The sequence below is a fragment of the Zonotrichia albicollis genome, chromosome 4 (assembly GCF_047830755.1).
Source record: "Zonotrichia albicollis isolate bZonAlb1 chromosome 4, bZonAlb1.hap1, whole genome shotgun sequence".
NCBI classification, from domain to species: Eukaryota; Metazoa; Chordata; class Aves; order Passeriformes; family Passerellidae; genus Zonotrichia; species Zonotrichia albicollis.
Genome location: NC_133822.1, coordinates 33,542,827 through 33,557,999, shown reverse-complemented (window position 1 = coordinate 33,557,999; position 15,173 = coordinate 33,542,827). Strand labels below are relative to the sequence as shown.

At 50.3% G+C, this 15,173-nt stretch overlaps 1 protein-coding gene and 1 long non-coding RNA gene across 8 annotated transcripts in view; both read left to right on the top strand.

Annotated features, from left to right (window-relative positions):
* Positions 1-5,928, top strand: part of LOC141728790 (uncharacterized) — a 50,649-nt gene extending 44,721 nt beyond the window's left edge. For 4 of the 7 annotated variants that reach the window (XR_012580009.1, XR_012580008.1, XR_012580006.1 and 1 more), the window contains exon 4: positions 5,692-5,928. This is a non-coding gene — a long non-coding RNA (uncharacterized LOC141728790). The remainder of the gene's footprint in view (positions 1-5,691) is intronic. The other 3 variants (XR_012580005.1, XR_012580004.1, XR_012580003.1) reach the window with 2 other exon arrangements.
* A 28-nt stretch (positions 5,929-5,956) lies between these two features.
* Positions 5,957-14,780, top strand: ELFN2 (extracellular leucine rich repeat and fibronectin type III domain containing 2). Its single transcript, XM_014268249.3, has one exon. The coding sequence runs from the start codon at positions 6,319-6,321 to the stop codon at positions 8,743-8,745; it is 2,427 nt and encodes an 808-aa protein (XP_014123724.1). The 5' UTR covers positions 5,957-6,318; the 3' UTR covers positions 8,746-14,780.
* The last annotated feature ends 393 nt before the right edge of the window (positions 14,781-15,173 follow it).

Below are 15,173 nucleotides of genomic sequence, written 5' to 3'. Positions count from 1 at the left end.
TCTTCAATAATCATATTAATATAAAAGGTAACCATTTCACTTTGGAAAACAAAAGTGGCTTTCTGGCCTGCCAGGGAACCACAGGCATATGAAAGACCTTTCTGCCAGTATTTATCACTCTAAAATAAGATTTATGCTTCTAAAGCTCTCTCTTTCATGCTTCTGAGCTGCTTCATTTTTCTCCCTTGAGCCTTCCCATTCTCTCTCTCTTGCTGCCTAACAAATTAGGCATCTAATCGCTGTTGGGAAGGCACGATGGGAGAGCAGGGGTTTTATATACAGCAACGTGTTGTGTTTTTTTCATGGTTAGTCCTTCAGCTGTTTGTCCCAGCAAAGATTTGGAATCAATGGCAGTGTGTTTGTTTGAGCCTGGGTATGTGAATTCTTCCTTCTTCCTTCCCATGCCCCAAACTGGCCAAAGGGCAGAAGTGCAGAGCAGCATGTCCTTGGGGCAGTTCTGCAGCCCATATTTCATCCCTTTTCCCTTCCTCTCTGCAGGGTCCCATCCTTGCTGGCTGGAATTTGAGCTTTGTGAGTATCCTTGCAGTGGTGTCCTGTGAGAAGCAGCTGTGATCTTGTTAGGTTCCCAGTGTCCTGCTGGGATCCCAGTGGTTTGGGCTTCCAGATGTCAGGGACAGCTGGAGTTTGGGAGCTGCAGTCTTCCTCCCCACTTACAATGGGGCCAGCCCAGCTTTCAGAGGAATGAGTTTCTACCCGCAGGCACTGTGGATTTGTTTAGAGTGAAATGAACCTGCCCAGAGTTGAAGCATGAGATTTCTCTTGCAACAACACTCTGCCAAATTCACAGAGCCTCTAAGGTTGAGTGGACACCCTTCAGCAGGACTCATTGAATTCAGTTCAACTCCTGTAAGGGATGAAGGCTTTGTCTGGTTAGTGACATGGGAACACCTTTTGTCACATGACTTTCTAGAGTGGCTATACAGCTTCTTTGACCTCTGGAGTTTTGAAGCTATAGGGCTGATTTTAAACAAACAGTGCATTGGAATGGAACTGAGAGATAACTCAGTTTTTATAACTTTCTTAAAATGTTCTAATTTAAAAAATTCCTGCAAGATGTTCTATGAAGATAGGGGATAAATTAGAGAAGAGAGAATGTGAGAAAGAAACCTTCATTGAGACCCATTAAAGGAAAGAGTGTTGTGGAGCTCAACCCTTGGTGAACATCAGAGAATCTACAGTAGAAGGCATTCTCTCTCTCACTCATGTGTGCTCAAATGTCTTCCATGCCACAAAACCACCGGCCATCAGGCTTCCTGCTCCCTCTTCTCTTGGTCCCAGACTTGTCAGAGCTTTTGGAGCACCTATGGGCACAGTCACAAGTTCTTTGCTGCATGACTTGAAGGTAACTCCTGCAATAATTCCCTAGAAGCAAGGCTGAGAAGGAAGGGACTGCTATCCTGTGAGTGCCACAGCTGTGCTTCAAGCTTCTCCCATGGCACTATGCTTCCACTAGAGCCAGATGCAAAAGCAAGGACAATCTCTGGGTGGTGATTTAGAGTGGCTGCAGTGATGCTTAGAACACTGTGAATTACAGAAACTACCCAGCAGACAGGGAGAGTCCCTTCAAGTAAGGCGTGAATTTTGAGTGCCAAGCACCCCTGGGAAAGGCTCCTCTTTAAGAAAGTAGTTAGAGAAATCCTGGAAGGACCTTAAAGCCTAGAAGAGGAGGCAGAGTCCCCTGGAGATGGTGTTTGTGCCCTGAGGCCTGCCAGGAGCAGGCAGCACACTGAGCTGGGAAGAGGGATGATGCTCAGCTGCAGCATGAAGCTTAAGAAAGCAGCAGGAGCTTTGGCCTGGTTTCGGGTTGTCCCAAGAGGAGTCAAGAGTGTTTGGCAGGTTTTTAATGCATGCATTTCAAATGGGAGGCTCTTAGCACCGTTTAAGCAATGGTAGAATTAAGTGCTGGTTTTTCCAGTGCACGGGCCCCCAAGAGGGCAAGGTTGACAAGGTCAGAATTTTAGGCCCAAATTGCAGCTGTATGTGACTTTTCTGGTTGCCTTGTATTCTCTCTCAGTTTTGGTTCTTCCACTCCCTCAGGCTCCAGTTTGCCTCTCTGCCTCCTATCCTGCCTGTCCATACTTTCATTGGCTGTATTTTATGCTGCCATCTCACTAGTGACTTCAATCCTGTGTCTTCCCCTGTGCTACCTTGAGCTCCAAGTCAAAGGGATGTTTGTGGCCATTGGCGCCTACCTCCTGACTCAGATTTCGGACTCTCCGCCCTCTGTTTCACTTTCCCTTCTCTTTTCTTTCCTTTGAACAATGGAACTGTCCCTGTGGCCTTCTGCTCTTCTTCAACATGCTACAGATAAACACCAATAACATTGGGACATCCATTAATAGAGAGTAAAGCAGAGGGAAATCACTTGGGAGCTGATAGGCTGGCTTTATGCCAGCCAAGGACAGCACAGCTTTCATGGGTGCCATGTCACTCCTGTTCCTTCATGTTCACACGTACACGAGGATGGCCAAGAGCCAAGGGCTTGCTGTAAATCTTGGGTGACACTGAAGAGTGTTGGAACCTTACAACTAAATAAGCCCAGCACATGGAGGTGGTTATCTTGTACCTTCCTTATAAAGCATATCCCATGTTCTAACTCTTTCTCTTGCCCATAAGTTCTCCACAACTCTTGCATCCCCCTTCCTTGGCTCTCTGCTGTGCAGGATTTGTTCATTCTTGCTTTCCCTGTCCTGTGCCTTCTTGCTCTGTTGCCTGAGAAGCAAGAGAGGGAAACAGCCAACTCCATTGTCAGCACCTTTTAGGCCAGCAAAAAGGACAGAGTGTTGCTTCCTTGTGCTGCTGGACTCCAGGTGCTGTGTGATTTATGTTTTTTTGGCTGTGGACAGTTAGAGGAGTGCAATAGTGCTGCCCCTCATTCCTGCCCTCCCTTTGACTATGGATTGCCTGGATCAGAGAGCAGCTGCTCCCTAGAGGGCAGGACATGGCTGTGGTAGAGTTGGAGACCAGCACTCCTACAGCTGTAGCAGGGTTTGATGGTGTTGGGCTGAGCTGAAATGGGGTGCTGGGCCATGGGCAGGGGTGCAGTAGGCCATGGATTGGGCTGGATTCAGTGCCCTCAAAACCAGCGTGATGGTGGGGTGACAGGAACCATTGGGAGAAGAATATCAGGGTCTGTGTATTTCTCATACATGGTTACCTTGGGGACCCAAGGGGACCAATGAGTTTGGCTTGAGGAGTGGCTTGATCCTTCCTGTGGCCTGTGGCTGAGGCAAGGCGACACAGCCCAGGTGGGAGGTAGGCAGGAAGCAGGAATTTCTGCATGGTCCCCTTGGTTTTGGCAAACAGCAACGATAAACACCACCTTTTTTCTTATCTATTCCCTAACCCATCTCTTTCCTTTCCAGACTACGAGGACATCTGCCCTTCCAAACCCTCTGTCCTGCCTGATTGCAGCTCCTTGAGTGGGATGGGGTGGCTCTCAGGGATTGCTGGGTTTGCTGCAGAGGAATGTGGTCCTGGCCATGAGCTTCTCTCTGTGCATGTGCACCATGAACAAGCTACAGCAGGCAATGGTGACTTCAGCACACGTCTGCGCTAGCAGAAGGGGTCAAAGCAAGTGGGCTGGGATGTTCCTGTATGGAGCTGGATATTGTGCAGAGTAATTGGTGAGGTGAGATAGGCAGGCCAGAACATAATGCTCAGAGAAGGATGGTGGCTAAAATCTGTAATCTCTAAATCTTTCCACTCCGTGCTTAGGGGGTGCCCCTGGCCTCTGCTTGGGGTGGACATACTTTGGGCACCAAAGTGCAAAAAGCATGATAGTATCTGCCACTCCTTTGTTCAGTGGAAAAAATCAGGCAAAGTGAAGGAACGGTAGAGATAAAGGTAAAGGGACAGAGATGGTGTGGGGAATTGGCTGTGTCTCTGCATGGAGTCACCTCTGGAAATGGAGGAACAAGGCAGGGACTGGTGCTGAGGAATATCAGAGATCTGTGGGTCCCAGCCTGTGGAGAGCCAGATGTGCCTCCTAGCTGGCATCTGGGGGAACAGCATCAGGAAATTATTTCTCATTGGATTACAAGACTGAGAAACAAATCAACAGACTGTAAAAACCTCTGCCTTCTGCTTCATTGCTGGCTGAGGCAAAGCTGAGGCAGCAGCTGAAGGTTATCACGTGACAATCATAAGTGACATGAGTTTGGTGGCCTCAGACGATGAGCTGTGGGGAATTGAGGGTTTTTCTCTGTCTTTTCCATTGGTGTAGCTCTTCTCCCCCTTCCCTTCTCGGTCTTGGCTTTACTTTTTGGATTATTGAATATTTAAGTGTTTCTCTGTGACACTATCTCTGATCCCTTAATCCAGCTGGCCTGGTAATTCCACAGACCCAAATCAGCTCAGATTTCTCCACAGACGTAAGCCTTGTTCCTCAAGGGTTCACTCCTCCTTCATTTATCTTCTTTTATTTTATTTCTGCCCTTTGTGTCTCTGTGCTAGAAATTGGTTCAGCTTTTGCAGCAGAAGCTTCAGCGATATCTTTAGTGAGCAGCCTCCCCCCAAAATAAAAGGGGCAAGAGGGGATCTTTAGTTTTCATTAACCAAGGATCCTTTTCTCTGTATTTTTACAGAGAAAAATTTCTCCTCAAAATTAAAATTAAAAAAAAAAATAGCAGAGTGCCCATGTATTTTATCTACTGTATGAAATTATTTCCTCTGTGCTGCCTGAGGACACCCCTGCCGGGCTCCTGTCTCAGCACAGTGGGAGAAGGGTTGAAGCTGTAGCTGGAAAGAAAGGTGCTCCAGGCTGTGTTTTGCAGTCAGAACCAGGAGCTTGCCCAGAGCCCAGAAATACATTTATTGTGGTTTAACTGGCAAATGTCACTTTGTCTGCAAGGTGTTTTCATACAAAGGGGCAGTGTTCATAGCCCCCAAGGAGAGGTAGTAAAGTACGAAGGTGTGAACTGTGCACCACTCTTTGATGGGGGGTAGATGGGTGATGTGCTTCAGATTAGGAGTTCTGGCATTGTTCGGTGAGAGACTGGAGGCTGGTATTTGACACACTGCCTGCTCCCCACCCTCCCCCTCCACTGTGCTCAAGCCAGACTGGTTCACCTCAACAGCCTTGTCCATGCACCAAGAGTCAGGAACAATTTTTAGAGCAGAAGTGGTTACACGTGGTTTGAATTATTTATCCCTCTTGCATCAAGGAAGGAAGGAAAGAAAAAAAGTGTTTGGCTTTTTTGGAGGGGGTGGGGGGAGAAGCTTGTCTGCATTTTCCCTGCTTCATGCATTCTGTGTACATCATTTCCAGGCAGCTGAAATTTCATGGCTTTGGCTGTGCTTGGGGCTTGCCTTTGTTTACACTAGGGGTTTTGAGCCCCCGCAATAACAGCTTTATGTTTCCCACTCTCCTTTCCCTTCCCCTCTACTCCCACGCCACTGCCTTCCCCCGGGTCCCTGGCTGTGATCACACTACTTAAGGGAGCCCAGATACCCTTCTGCATATCCCTGATATGACATTATACATTGTGAGGGTTCCCTCCTCAAAGGCTTATCAGCACGGCAGGCAGTACCACACCTCTCTTGCTTGCACCCCCCTTAAGGTGTCTCTTCCCCATCTCCCTCTTCTCATGAAACATTGCTGTCTATACACTTATCTCAAAGACCTTTCCAAATGATGCCTCTTGTTGTCTTTTGTGTTTTCTTTTCCAGATTCCAGTGACAGATGGATCTCTCTCATGCACACTTGCTCTTTCCTTCTCTGTATTTTTGTTTTCGACATGTTTGATCCGAAGCTCTGAAGCTTCTCAGAGGGAACCCAGGAAAGAAGGAAGAGAAGGAGTAGAAACCAAGGGAGCGTGAGCGGCACGGGAGGCAGCCCTGCCTTGTTCTTCCAAATCACACTGTGGAGGGGCGGGGGAAGACTAGAGGGGGAGGACTTGGGTTTGTTTTGGGGTGGGTTTGGTGTGGGTGGGGGGTGGGTGGGAGGGGAGAAAAGGGGAAAAAGTGTGTGAGTCGCTCATGAGCATCAAAGAAGATTCATTATCCTCGGCCTGAATTTTTGTTTAGAAAAGAAGCACAAGGTAGTTCCCTTCCGGACCAAACATCCATGGTCATAGCTTTTGGGTGTTCTGGAAGAATATTGCATGTGTTCCCCTTCCTCTATGCTCCTGGATTGACCCAGAGGGCAAGAAGAAATTATGGTGATGACATCTCATAGGACTGGGGTGCTCATTCCCTTCCATTGTTAAACCCCCGTTTTTGCCCCCTAGTTTCTTTTTGCTGTTGTTCTGAGATTTGGCGTTGGTTTTTGTTGGGGATTTCTTTTCCCCCATCCTGATGAGGGCACCACTGCAGACCATGCTGTGCCTGGGGTTGTGGGCAGCTGCCCTGCTCTGCTTGTTTTCCCCCAGCACCGTGCGAGGTGACTGCTGGCTGATTGAGGGGGACAAGGGGTATGTGTGGCTGGCCATCTGCAGCCAGAATCAGCCCCCGTATGAGACCATCCCCCAGCACATCAACAGCACGGTGCACGACTTGCGCCTGAACGAGAACAAGCTCAAGGTGGTGCTGTACTCCTCCCTCAACCGCTTCGGCAACCTGACTGATTTGAACCTGACCAAGAATGAGATCTCCTACATTGAAGATGGGGCTTTCATGGGTCAGTCAAACCTCCAGGTCCTACAGCTGGGCTACAACAAACTCACCAACCTGACAGAGGGCATGTTGCGGGGCATGGCCCGCCTCCAGTTCCTCTTTGTGCAGCATAACCTAATTGAGCTGGTCACCCCTACTGCCTTCTCTGAGTGCCCCAGCTTGATTAGCATTGACCTGTCATCCAACCGCCTCAGCCGTCTGGAGGGCAACACTTTCACCAGCTTGAGCAACCTGATGGTGTGCGAGCTGGCTGGCAACCCCTTCAACTGTGACTGTAGCCTCTATGGCTTCCTTAACTGGCTGGCTCTCTTCAACAACGTCACCAAGAACTATGACCGCCTCCAGTGTGAGACTCCACGAGAGTTTGCCGGGTATCCGCTTCTGGTGCCACGGCCTCACCACAACCGCAATGCCATCACCATCTTCCAGTCCATGTGCAGAGGGGGCACCATCCCCTCCCTCTCCAGGGTCAACCCAACTCCTTACACCCCTGACTCCCAGCGAGATCTGGATGAGGGGTCAGCCATCAGCCCTGGGGATTTTCTCTCAGTCAAGCCTCCAGCCTCTTCCACCACTGACTCCTCCTTCAGTCCCAGCATCAAACTACATGACGTCACAATCACTTCAGCCATCCTGATGGTCACCATCCCTATGCCCTACAGTAAGATGTATGTGCTGGTGCAATACAACAACAGCTACGTTTCTGACATAGCAACACTGAAGAGCAAGAAGGAATATGTCACTGTCAACAAGCTGAAGGCCCATACTGATTATACATTCTGTGTGGCCTCTATCCGCAACAACAGGCGTTACAATCATACTTGCCTGACCTTTGCAACCCGGAGCAAAGGCAGGGAGGATCCTATTTCCAGTACTTCCACCACTACACACTATATTATGACCACCCTGGGTTGCCTCTTTGGGATGGTCATTGTCCTGGGGGTGGTGTACTACTGCCTGCGGAAGCGGAGGATGCAGGAGGAGAAACAGAAGTCGCTCAATGTCAAAAAGACCATTCTAGAAATGCGCTATGGATCAGATATTGATACCAGTACCATGGTCCATCCTTCCCAGAAGCTGGGTGAGCCACCTGTCATTCCTGTCTCACGGATGTCCTCCATCCCTTCCATGATTGGGGAGAAGTTGCCCCCATCGAAGTCAATGGATGCTGGGATGGAGACTCCCAAAGTCACCACTAAAGGTAACTACATTGAGGTGCGGACAGGTGGTGGGGATGGGCTGGAGAGAACCCAGCGAGATGAGGACCTGAGGGAGCTTGACAATGGGCAAGGCTCAGCTGCTGAGATCTCTACTATAGCCAAGGAGGTAGACAAGGTCAACCAGATCATCAACAACTGTATTGATGCCCTCAAGCTGGACACAGCATCTTTCCTGGGTGGTGGGACTGGTGTTGACTCAGATATGGCCTTTGAGTGCCAGTCCATCCCAGCCGGCTCCTCGACTGGGCTAGAACGGCCCAGCTTTCTTTCCCCACCCTACAAAGAAAGCTCCCACCACCCTTTGCAGCGCCAGCTCAGTGCTGATGCTGCTGTGGCCAGAAAGACCTGCAGTGTCTCCTCTAGTGGCTCCATCAAGAGCGCCAAGGTCTTTAGCTTGGATGTGCCTGACCACCCGCCACTCAGCAAGTCTGACTCCAAATACATTGAGAAGGGCAGCCCACTAAACAGCCCTTTGGATCGTCTTCCCTTGGTGTCTCCGAGCGCCATCCACCACTTGGAGGTCAAGCCTTCTTACCATTGCAGCGAGCACCGTCACTCCTTCCCGGCCCTGTACTATGAGGAGAGCGCTGACACCTTGAGCCAGCGGGTGTCATTCCTCAAGCCACTGTCCCGGTCCAAGCGAGACTCCACGTACTCCCAGCTCTCCCCCAGACACTACTTCTCGGGCTACTCCTCCAGCCCTGAGTACTCCTCAGAGAGCACCCACAAGATCTGGGAGCGATTCCGGCCTTACAAGAAGCATCACAGGGAGGAGGTTTACATGGCAGCTGGGCATGCCCTGCGGAAGAAAGTTCAATTTGCCAAGGACGAGGATCTGCATGACATCCTGGATTACTGGAAAGGAGTCTCTGCTCAGCAGAAGCTGTGACTCTTCCTCAAAAGGAAACAATACAAACCAAGACCCCCCGCCCCCTCCAACAACCAGAAAAAAAAGCCACTTGACTGTGAAAAATAAACCAACAACAAAATACTCCTGACAAATATAAAACTGACAAAACCTTTTCTTAAAGTTTACAACAACTCTTACACAGACACACACACTGACACACACACACACACACACACACACACACACACACACACGCACACGCCGAATTGTCTCTACTGTGTTACGGGGACCATTGTTCTGCCCACAGATGGCTGGGAGGAGCGCCCTGCACTGACACTGTGGTAACAATGTTGGAATGTGGGTGGGTGGGAATGGCCTGGGAGTGGGTGGCAGTGGTGGTAGGAGAAGGGCAAAGATGGACACTCACTGGGCATGAAACTCAGCTGTGAACTATTCATCTTTCTGTTCCTGTTGAAGGCTGATTTTTTCTTTTGGGTGGGAAGGAAGGACTTTGGTTTAGAAAGATTCCTTGTCCACCTTGTACACCTGCTATGCCAAATCTTCCATCACTAACTTTTTCCCTCATTTTCTTTAGCAGTGGAGGCTTTTCTCTTTCTCCTGTCCCCTTCCAAAAAAGATGGGAATTGCTGGAAGAAGTTCCCTCCCTTCTTTTCCTTTGCCCTTCCCTATCCTCTCTGTTAAGGGTCCCTGGACTTGAACTTCTTGTTCAGATACTTCACAAACCTCCGTCCTCCTCAGAGGAAGGAGAAGAGATGTGAAGGACCAAGGTGGGTAGGACCTGCCGTATAAGAGGCTCTGTGCCCTTGCTGCTCTTCCTCCTTCCCTTCTCCTGCCACATTGCTGCTGATGAACACCAGCAGTATGGAGGGACGGGCATTCTCCAGGCCTTCTCAGAGCCAGTTTTCTGCCAGTTGATGGGGAGAAACAGGTTGTGAATATTCTCTTTGGCATGGCAAGCCAGGTCCTCAAGGAGTGGTGGAGGAAAAGGCAGGAAGGTCTGGTCTATCAGAGGTGTATGGGGTTCCCATTTCTCCGTGAGTGTTACAGGTCAGAGGTCCTCTTCACCCCACCTGCCTATGCTCAGTCTGCCCTTGTCTAGTCAGTTTAAAACTCTCTGTTCATGTCCCCTTTACTGTGAGGAAGGGACTTGGGGAGGACCTCAGCAGAGCAAGTTCTCCTTGAAGCCTCTGCAGCTCTTCCCAACTGATTTACACCATGGGCTGTGGGGTGGGTGTCCATGGGAAGAGTATCATCCAACCTCCTCACTTCCAGGTGAATGTGAAGGACAGGATTTCAGCTGCTCACCTTACTGGGTTGGCCTCACAAAGAGTCTTTCTCTTGTATAGGCTATGGACGTTCTGGCACGGATAGGGGACAGCCTAGGGTGAGCACAGGAGCACAGGAAACAAATGGGATGTGAGAATGGGGCCTGGGAGTAGCCCAAGAAGTATGGCCTGGAAGAAGCTCCCTTAGGTGTGCAGCCACACTGTGTGTGCCAGGATAGAGGAGGACTCCAGCATCTGGATGGCAATGTTTCTTTGACTACTTAGATGCCCTCGTGAGAGCGAGAACAACACATCATCTCCTAATCCTCACAGGTGTGACAAACTTTTCTTAGGGATCCTGTCATGTCTTGACAAAATCCCAGTTTCACTTGCTAGATCCCAGCCTCTGCCTCTTGCATAGAAAATCTGTCACACTTGACAATAAGCCTACTGCCCTCTCCACCTATTCCCATTTTTGAGCAATGCAATAAAGCACAATCTTGGCACTATCTCCCCCAGTATTTTTCTGTCAGGCAGGGAGGCTGCCTGCTGAACTTATCTTTATGCAGCACAGTGAGCCTCCTTTCCATGATCTGCCCAACACTTGACCATAGTTCACCTCTATCAGGATGAGGGTGAGGGCCTATGTTTTGTTGGCCTTCCCTGAGTAGTTATTTCCTCTTTGAGGTGCTCCTCAGAAGACCCAGTGTTTTTGGGGGCCCTGGGAGAAGGATGAGGGTGTAGGAGCTTCTCTAGGAGGGATTTACATTCTGCATGCAGAGAACTTGCCTGTTATCTGCCAGGTAGTAGCAATGCCAGCTGTGAGAGCTGGCTTCTGTGCCACACATGACAATTTCACTGTCTGTAAGTGAGGTGGAGCAGTAGGCAGAGTCTGATGCCTGAAAACCAGAGCAGGTATCCCCAGAGTGTAAACCTATGAAGATCTGTGGAGTTTCTTCCTTGTAGGGATGCTGATGGTAACAATCCTAAGCCAGGTCCTGACCCCATTGCTTCAGACTTTTCACTGTCAGCCTGCTTTCCCACAGTCAAAGCACTATTTTGCCTTGAGTCCAGAGGTGTTTGTGGGACTGACTCCACACGGTAAGAGCCAATCCAACCCAGAGGAAGGGGTGTGTGTGCACATGTGTGTGTGCACCTGGATGCAGGAGGATGAAGGGAAGTCACAAATCAAAGTCACATCACTGCTGGCAGCTGTCCCTCCATGTTGGGGCTGTGCAGCAAACCAAGACAGGTAAATGCTGTGAGAGATGCTTAGGCACAAGAGAGAGATCCCCAGCTACCACACAGGGCAAGCTCAGTGGTCTTCCAGCACGGCAACCATCCAAGCAGAAAAGACTAATGGCTGGGGCACAGAACTGATGAGAAAAAGGGGGATGACAGGCTAGGGGGGATGGAGTCTGGTTCCTCTCTCCAACTCTTCCTTCCCTGTGCTTCTCTGCCGTGTGGTCTTGTGAACAGTTCTGCTCAGTCAATACTTTAGGGGGAGCATTAACTTATAAAGGTTTCTGCTTTTTCCCCTCAGCACCTCAATGAGGCAGAAAAGAAAGGTCAGGGATACAGCTATCATCAGGCCCTTCTTTTTTCTCTGGTGGGGGTAAGGCTCGATAGGAGGGAAAAGTCATTTCTCTCCCAGCTGTAGCCCCCATTTCAAACCATTGGATGAAGTTTGCACAAGATGGACTGTTCTGTGGGAGGAAGAGGGCAAGGAAGGGGAACAAAGTGTCTCACCTTCCTTCCTCCTCCCTACTTCTTTGTCCTGCTCCCTCCCTCAGGATGAGGGCTCACAAAGTGATGCCAGCCCTGTTGGAGGAAAGCAGATTTAACGTTCTATTTGCATGACAATTTTACTGTATTTTTCTGAGCAAACACCTGTTGTGTATGTGCCAGTTTGTTGGAGTTTAACCTCCTCCCTCCAAGTCTCTCCTGTCCTTGTCCCTGTTTTCTCTGCTCCTTTCATTGATCTCTGATGTGATTTTATGAGAGACTCCTACCAGTCTGAGATGGAACATACCCCAAGGAGAACCCAAACCAATCACCCCATAAACCTCATTCCTTCTTCTTTCCAGTGTCCCCCTTTCCCTTGCTCCAAACGTGGTCTCTCAGCTGCTTTTCAGTCATGTGTGTAAAGGGGTAGGTGTTATATACCAAAGGCCTGCTCTTTCTAGTGGCCATCGTTTCTCCTTGTTATTGAGGAACAGGAGTGAGGCCTGTCAAGGTAGATCTTGTAAGAGAAATGGTCACCACCCTCCCTTTGCCCTGATTGCTCTTTCCCAAAAAGCAAGGTTATTCTTGAGGGAACGTGGAGTGCTTTAGCTGAAGAGAAACCTCTGATACAGTGAAAACTTGATGTGCAGCTGATTTCAATCACTTGGAAGATGTCCTACCACCTTCCTCTTATTGGTTGCATGGACCTCTGAATTAGGTCTATCCTATGCATTCTCCGCCGTGGCTGGCCTGACAGAGGGAGAGGCCTCAAAAACCTCTGTGTTGGCAAAATGTGGAGAAACTGCCTGATGTTTCTAAGGCCTCTGAGGCTTGGCTTTGGCAAGTCCCTCAATGCTGCCTTCTCCCAGGGCAAAGTGGACTTCTGGGGCCAAACCAAGCCCAAACTCTTTCATACTTTATTTCTGGTTTGGTAACTCTTGGCAGAGGAAACAGGGGTTTGGTTCACCTCACTGGACATTGTGGAGAGTGAGGAATGAGGTTGGGTGCAGCCCTGCCCTCAAGTCCCAAGAACAGCCTTGGGGAGAAGCCTGGGCTGGGGTCCTGCACCCAGGGGAGTGAAGGTGAGACTCTGTTCCTCACAGTGGGGCAGAGATCTTTCCCATATCTGCTGGTGCTGCCCCAGTTTATGCTGCAGTACCATGTTCTCTTCTCCCCCTCCCCACTCTTCCATACTGAATAAATCCCTCTTGAGGCAGGTGTGAAATATTCATGACTGACAAATGAAGAATTATGTCGGGCTGAGGAGGCCTCTGTGTGTTTGCAATGCTAATCAGCCTTCTTGGCTGGAGGAGGCTCTGCCTGGCAGGCTTGAAGGAAGGAGGGGAAGATGCAGGAGGAAGGTGGAAAAGGAGCTGAGAAAGAGACGAGGGGCAGACACAGTAGGGGTGAATAAGGTATGGTGAGACCAAGGAGTGGTGAGACAAGGAGGTAACAGGTAGAGGGAGATGGAGAAGGTGTAGAAGAGGGACAGGCTGAAAGACCTGGGGAAGAGATAGCTACAGTGGAAAGAATGGGATGATAAAGGGACAAAGGGAACAGCAAGGAAAAGGATTGAGTGCAGGGGTGAAGGCTCTCTGAGAGGAGGTGGGGAATAAGTCAGCAGTGCCTGGAGAAAACAATCTGAGCAGACTTCATGATGAGCTGTGACCCCTCTCTGTAGGGCAGAGCTCAGTGCTACAGGGTGGGCAGCTGCCATCTGGGTAGGAGCTGGACCCAAGCCCCAAAAGCACACTTGCCATGCTTGTTGCTGACTGGAAAGCTCAGCTACATCAGGAAGGACACACAGCCTCCAGGAGCCTGGAGAACATCCCTTCCACTATCACCACCTCCTTCCACACAAGATGCAGTCAAGAAGACCCTCATGGAGCTGTGTCCTCTTGCTGGAGCCAGCCTGCTGCCCTTCCACTATCTGAGCAGGAGGGAACTTCCTCAGGGTGGCTTGGTGAGGGACGGACACTTTGTGCCACCCCACACCGGGCTATGGGGGTTTCTTGTAGGGCTGGTGGAGCCTGCCCCACCTCAGCCGTGCCCTGCCCACCCAGTCTGAGCAGGTGTTCTTAGGTCCTTCCCCAGAGAAGGGACAGAGGGGAGCACCTGTTGTGTCCCCCCTACACACGCACGCATTCCCAGCCCCGTCCCTCAGCCGCTTTGGCCTTGTACTGTGAGGGGCGTTCTCGGTCTGCCTGCCCTTGGCTGTCCCCCCACGCGCCCTGGGGAGGTGTCTCTGTCCCTGCCATCCTACTAGGGCAGCTCTCTGCAGGGCTGCCCCAACCCACCCCGTCCCTGAGTGGAGAGAGGGCATCCTCTGCCTGGCATCTCCTTGTCCCTCTTCTCCTGCTCCTTCTCCTCCCTGCCCCAGCAGGGGTCGAGTTCCCTCCTCCCCCTGTATGGCCCCCTCTGATGCCCCATCCCCGCGCGTTCAGCTTGGCCTTTGCCTCCCCGTAACTACCACCGCCACTGTGAGGCCTTGCTCCTGGCTGGCCTGTCCCACCTTCCTGCTCTCCACCTTCCCAGGGGGAAGAGGAAGAGCCTGTCCGGGTCAGGCCAGACCCTCCAGGGCTGGTACGGCTGGTCCATCCACAAGCACAGCGTCTGGGGTGAGGGGGTGGGAAGGGGCGGGCAGCTGCCGGGCACAGAGAAGGGGGTGTCAGCCCGTGAATGTAAGGAAGGGCCTGGGAGGCAGCTGCTGGGACTGGCTCCTTGTGGCCTCTTTGGTGTTCCTCCTTCCGTAACAACCCTGTGACCCCCCGGTTGTGTATGGACAAATTTAAGTTGGAGTTACATTCTTTACTTTCTTCTTATTTTTTGAATTTATTTTCTTTTCTTCTTTTAGAATTGTATTTCTTTCTTGTTCTTTATTTTTTTTCTCTCTTTCCTTCTTTTCCTGTTTTAAAACTGAATGGCACGAAATCGTTTTTCCTCAACTCGGAGATTCCTGTATGGAGAAAATCAATTTCTATATTTGCAATAAATTTCTTATTTAAAAAAAAACAAAACCAAGAAAAAACCTAAAAAAAAATCAACAAGCAAAAACTATAAAAAGCTGCCTCTGAGTCGATTTGTTCCAGATTTGTCTGGTAGAGAAGGTTGGATGGGATGGGACGGGATGGGACGGGATGGGACGGGATGGGGTGGGATGGGATGGGATGGGATGGGATGGGATGGGATGGGATGGGATGGGATGGGATGGGATGGGACGGGATGGGACGGGATGGGACGGAACAGGATGGGATGGGACGGTATGGGATGGGACGGGATGGGAAGAAACAGGGTATGGGTGAAACTGAGAGAGTTGGGTCAGGGCATGGGAGGATTGTCCCAGGCACCCAGTGGTCACTTGCTTCTCCCAAACACACGCTTTCTCTTCCCTTGGCTATTGCCTGTTTTGGACACCAAATTATTTTCACCCAGTTGTCAGTTCTGTCATGATACCAG

Coding starts and splice junctions, on each gene's coding strand:
- ELFN2 (XM_014268249.3), top strand. CDS start 6,319: ATGAGGGCACCACTGCAGACCATGCTGTGCCTGGGGTTGTGGGCAGCT.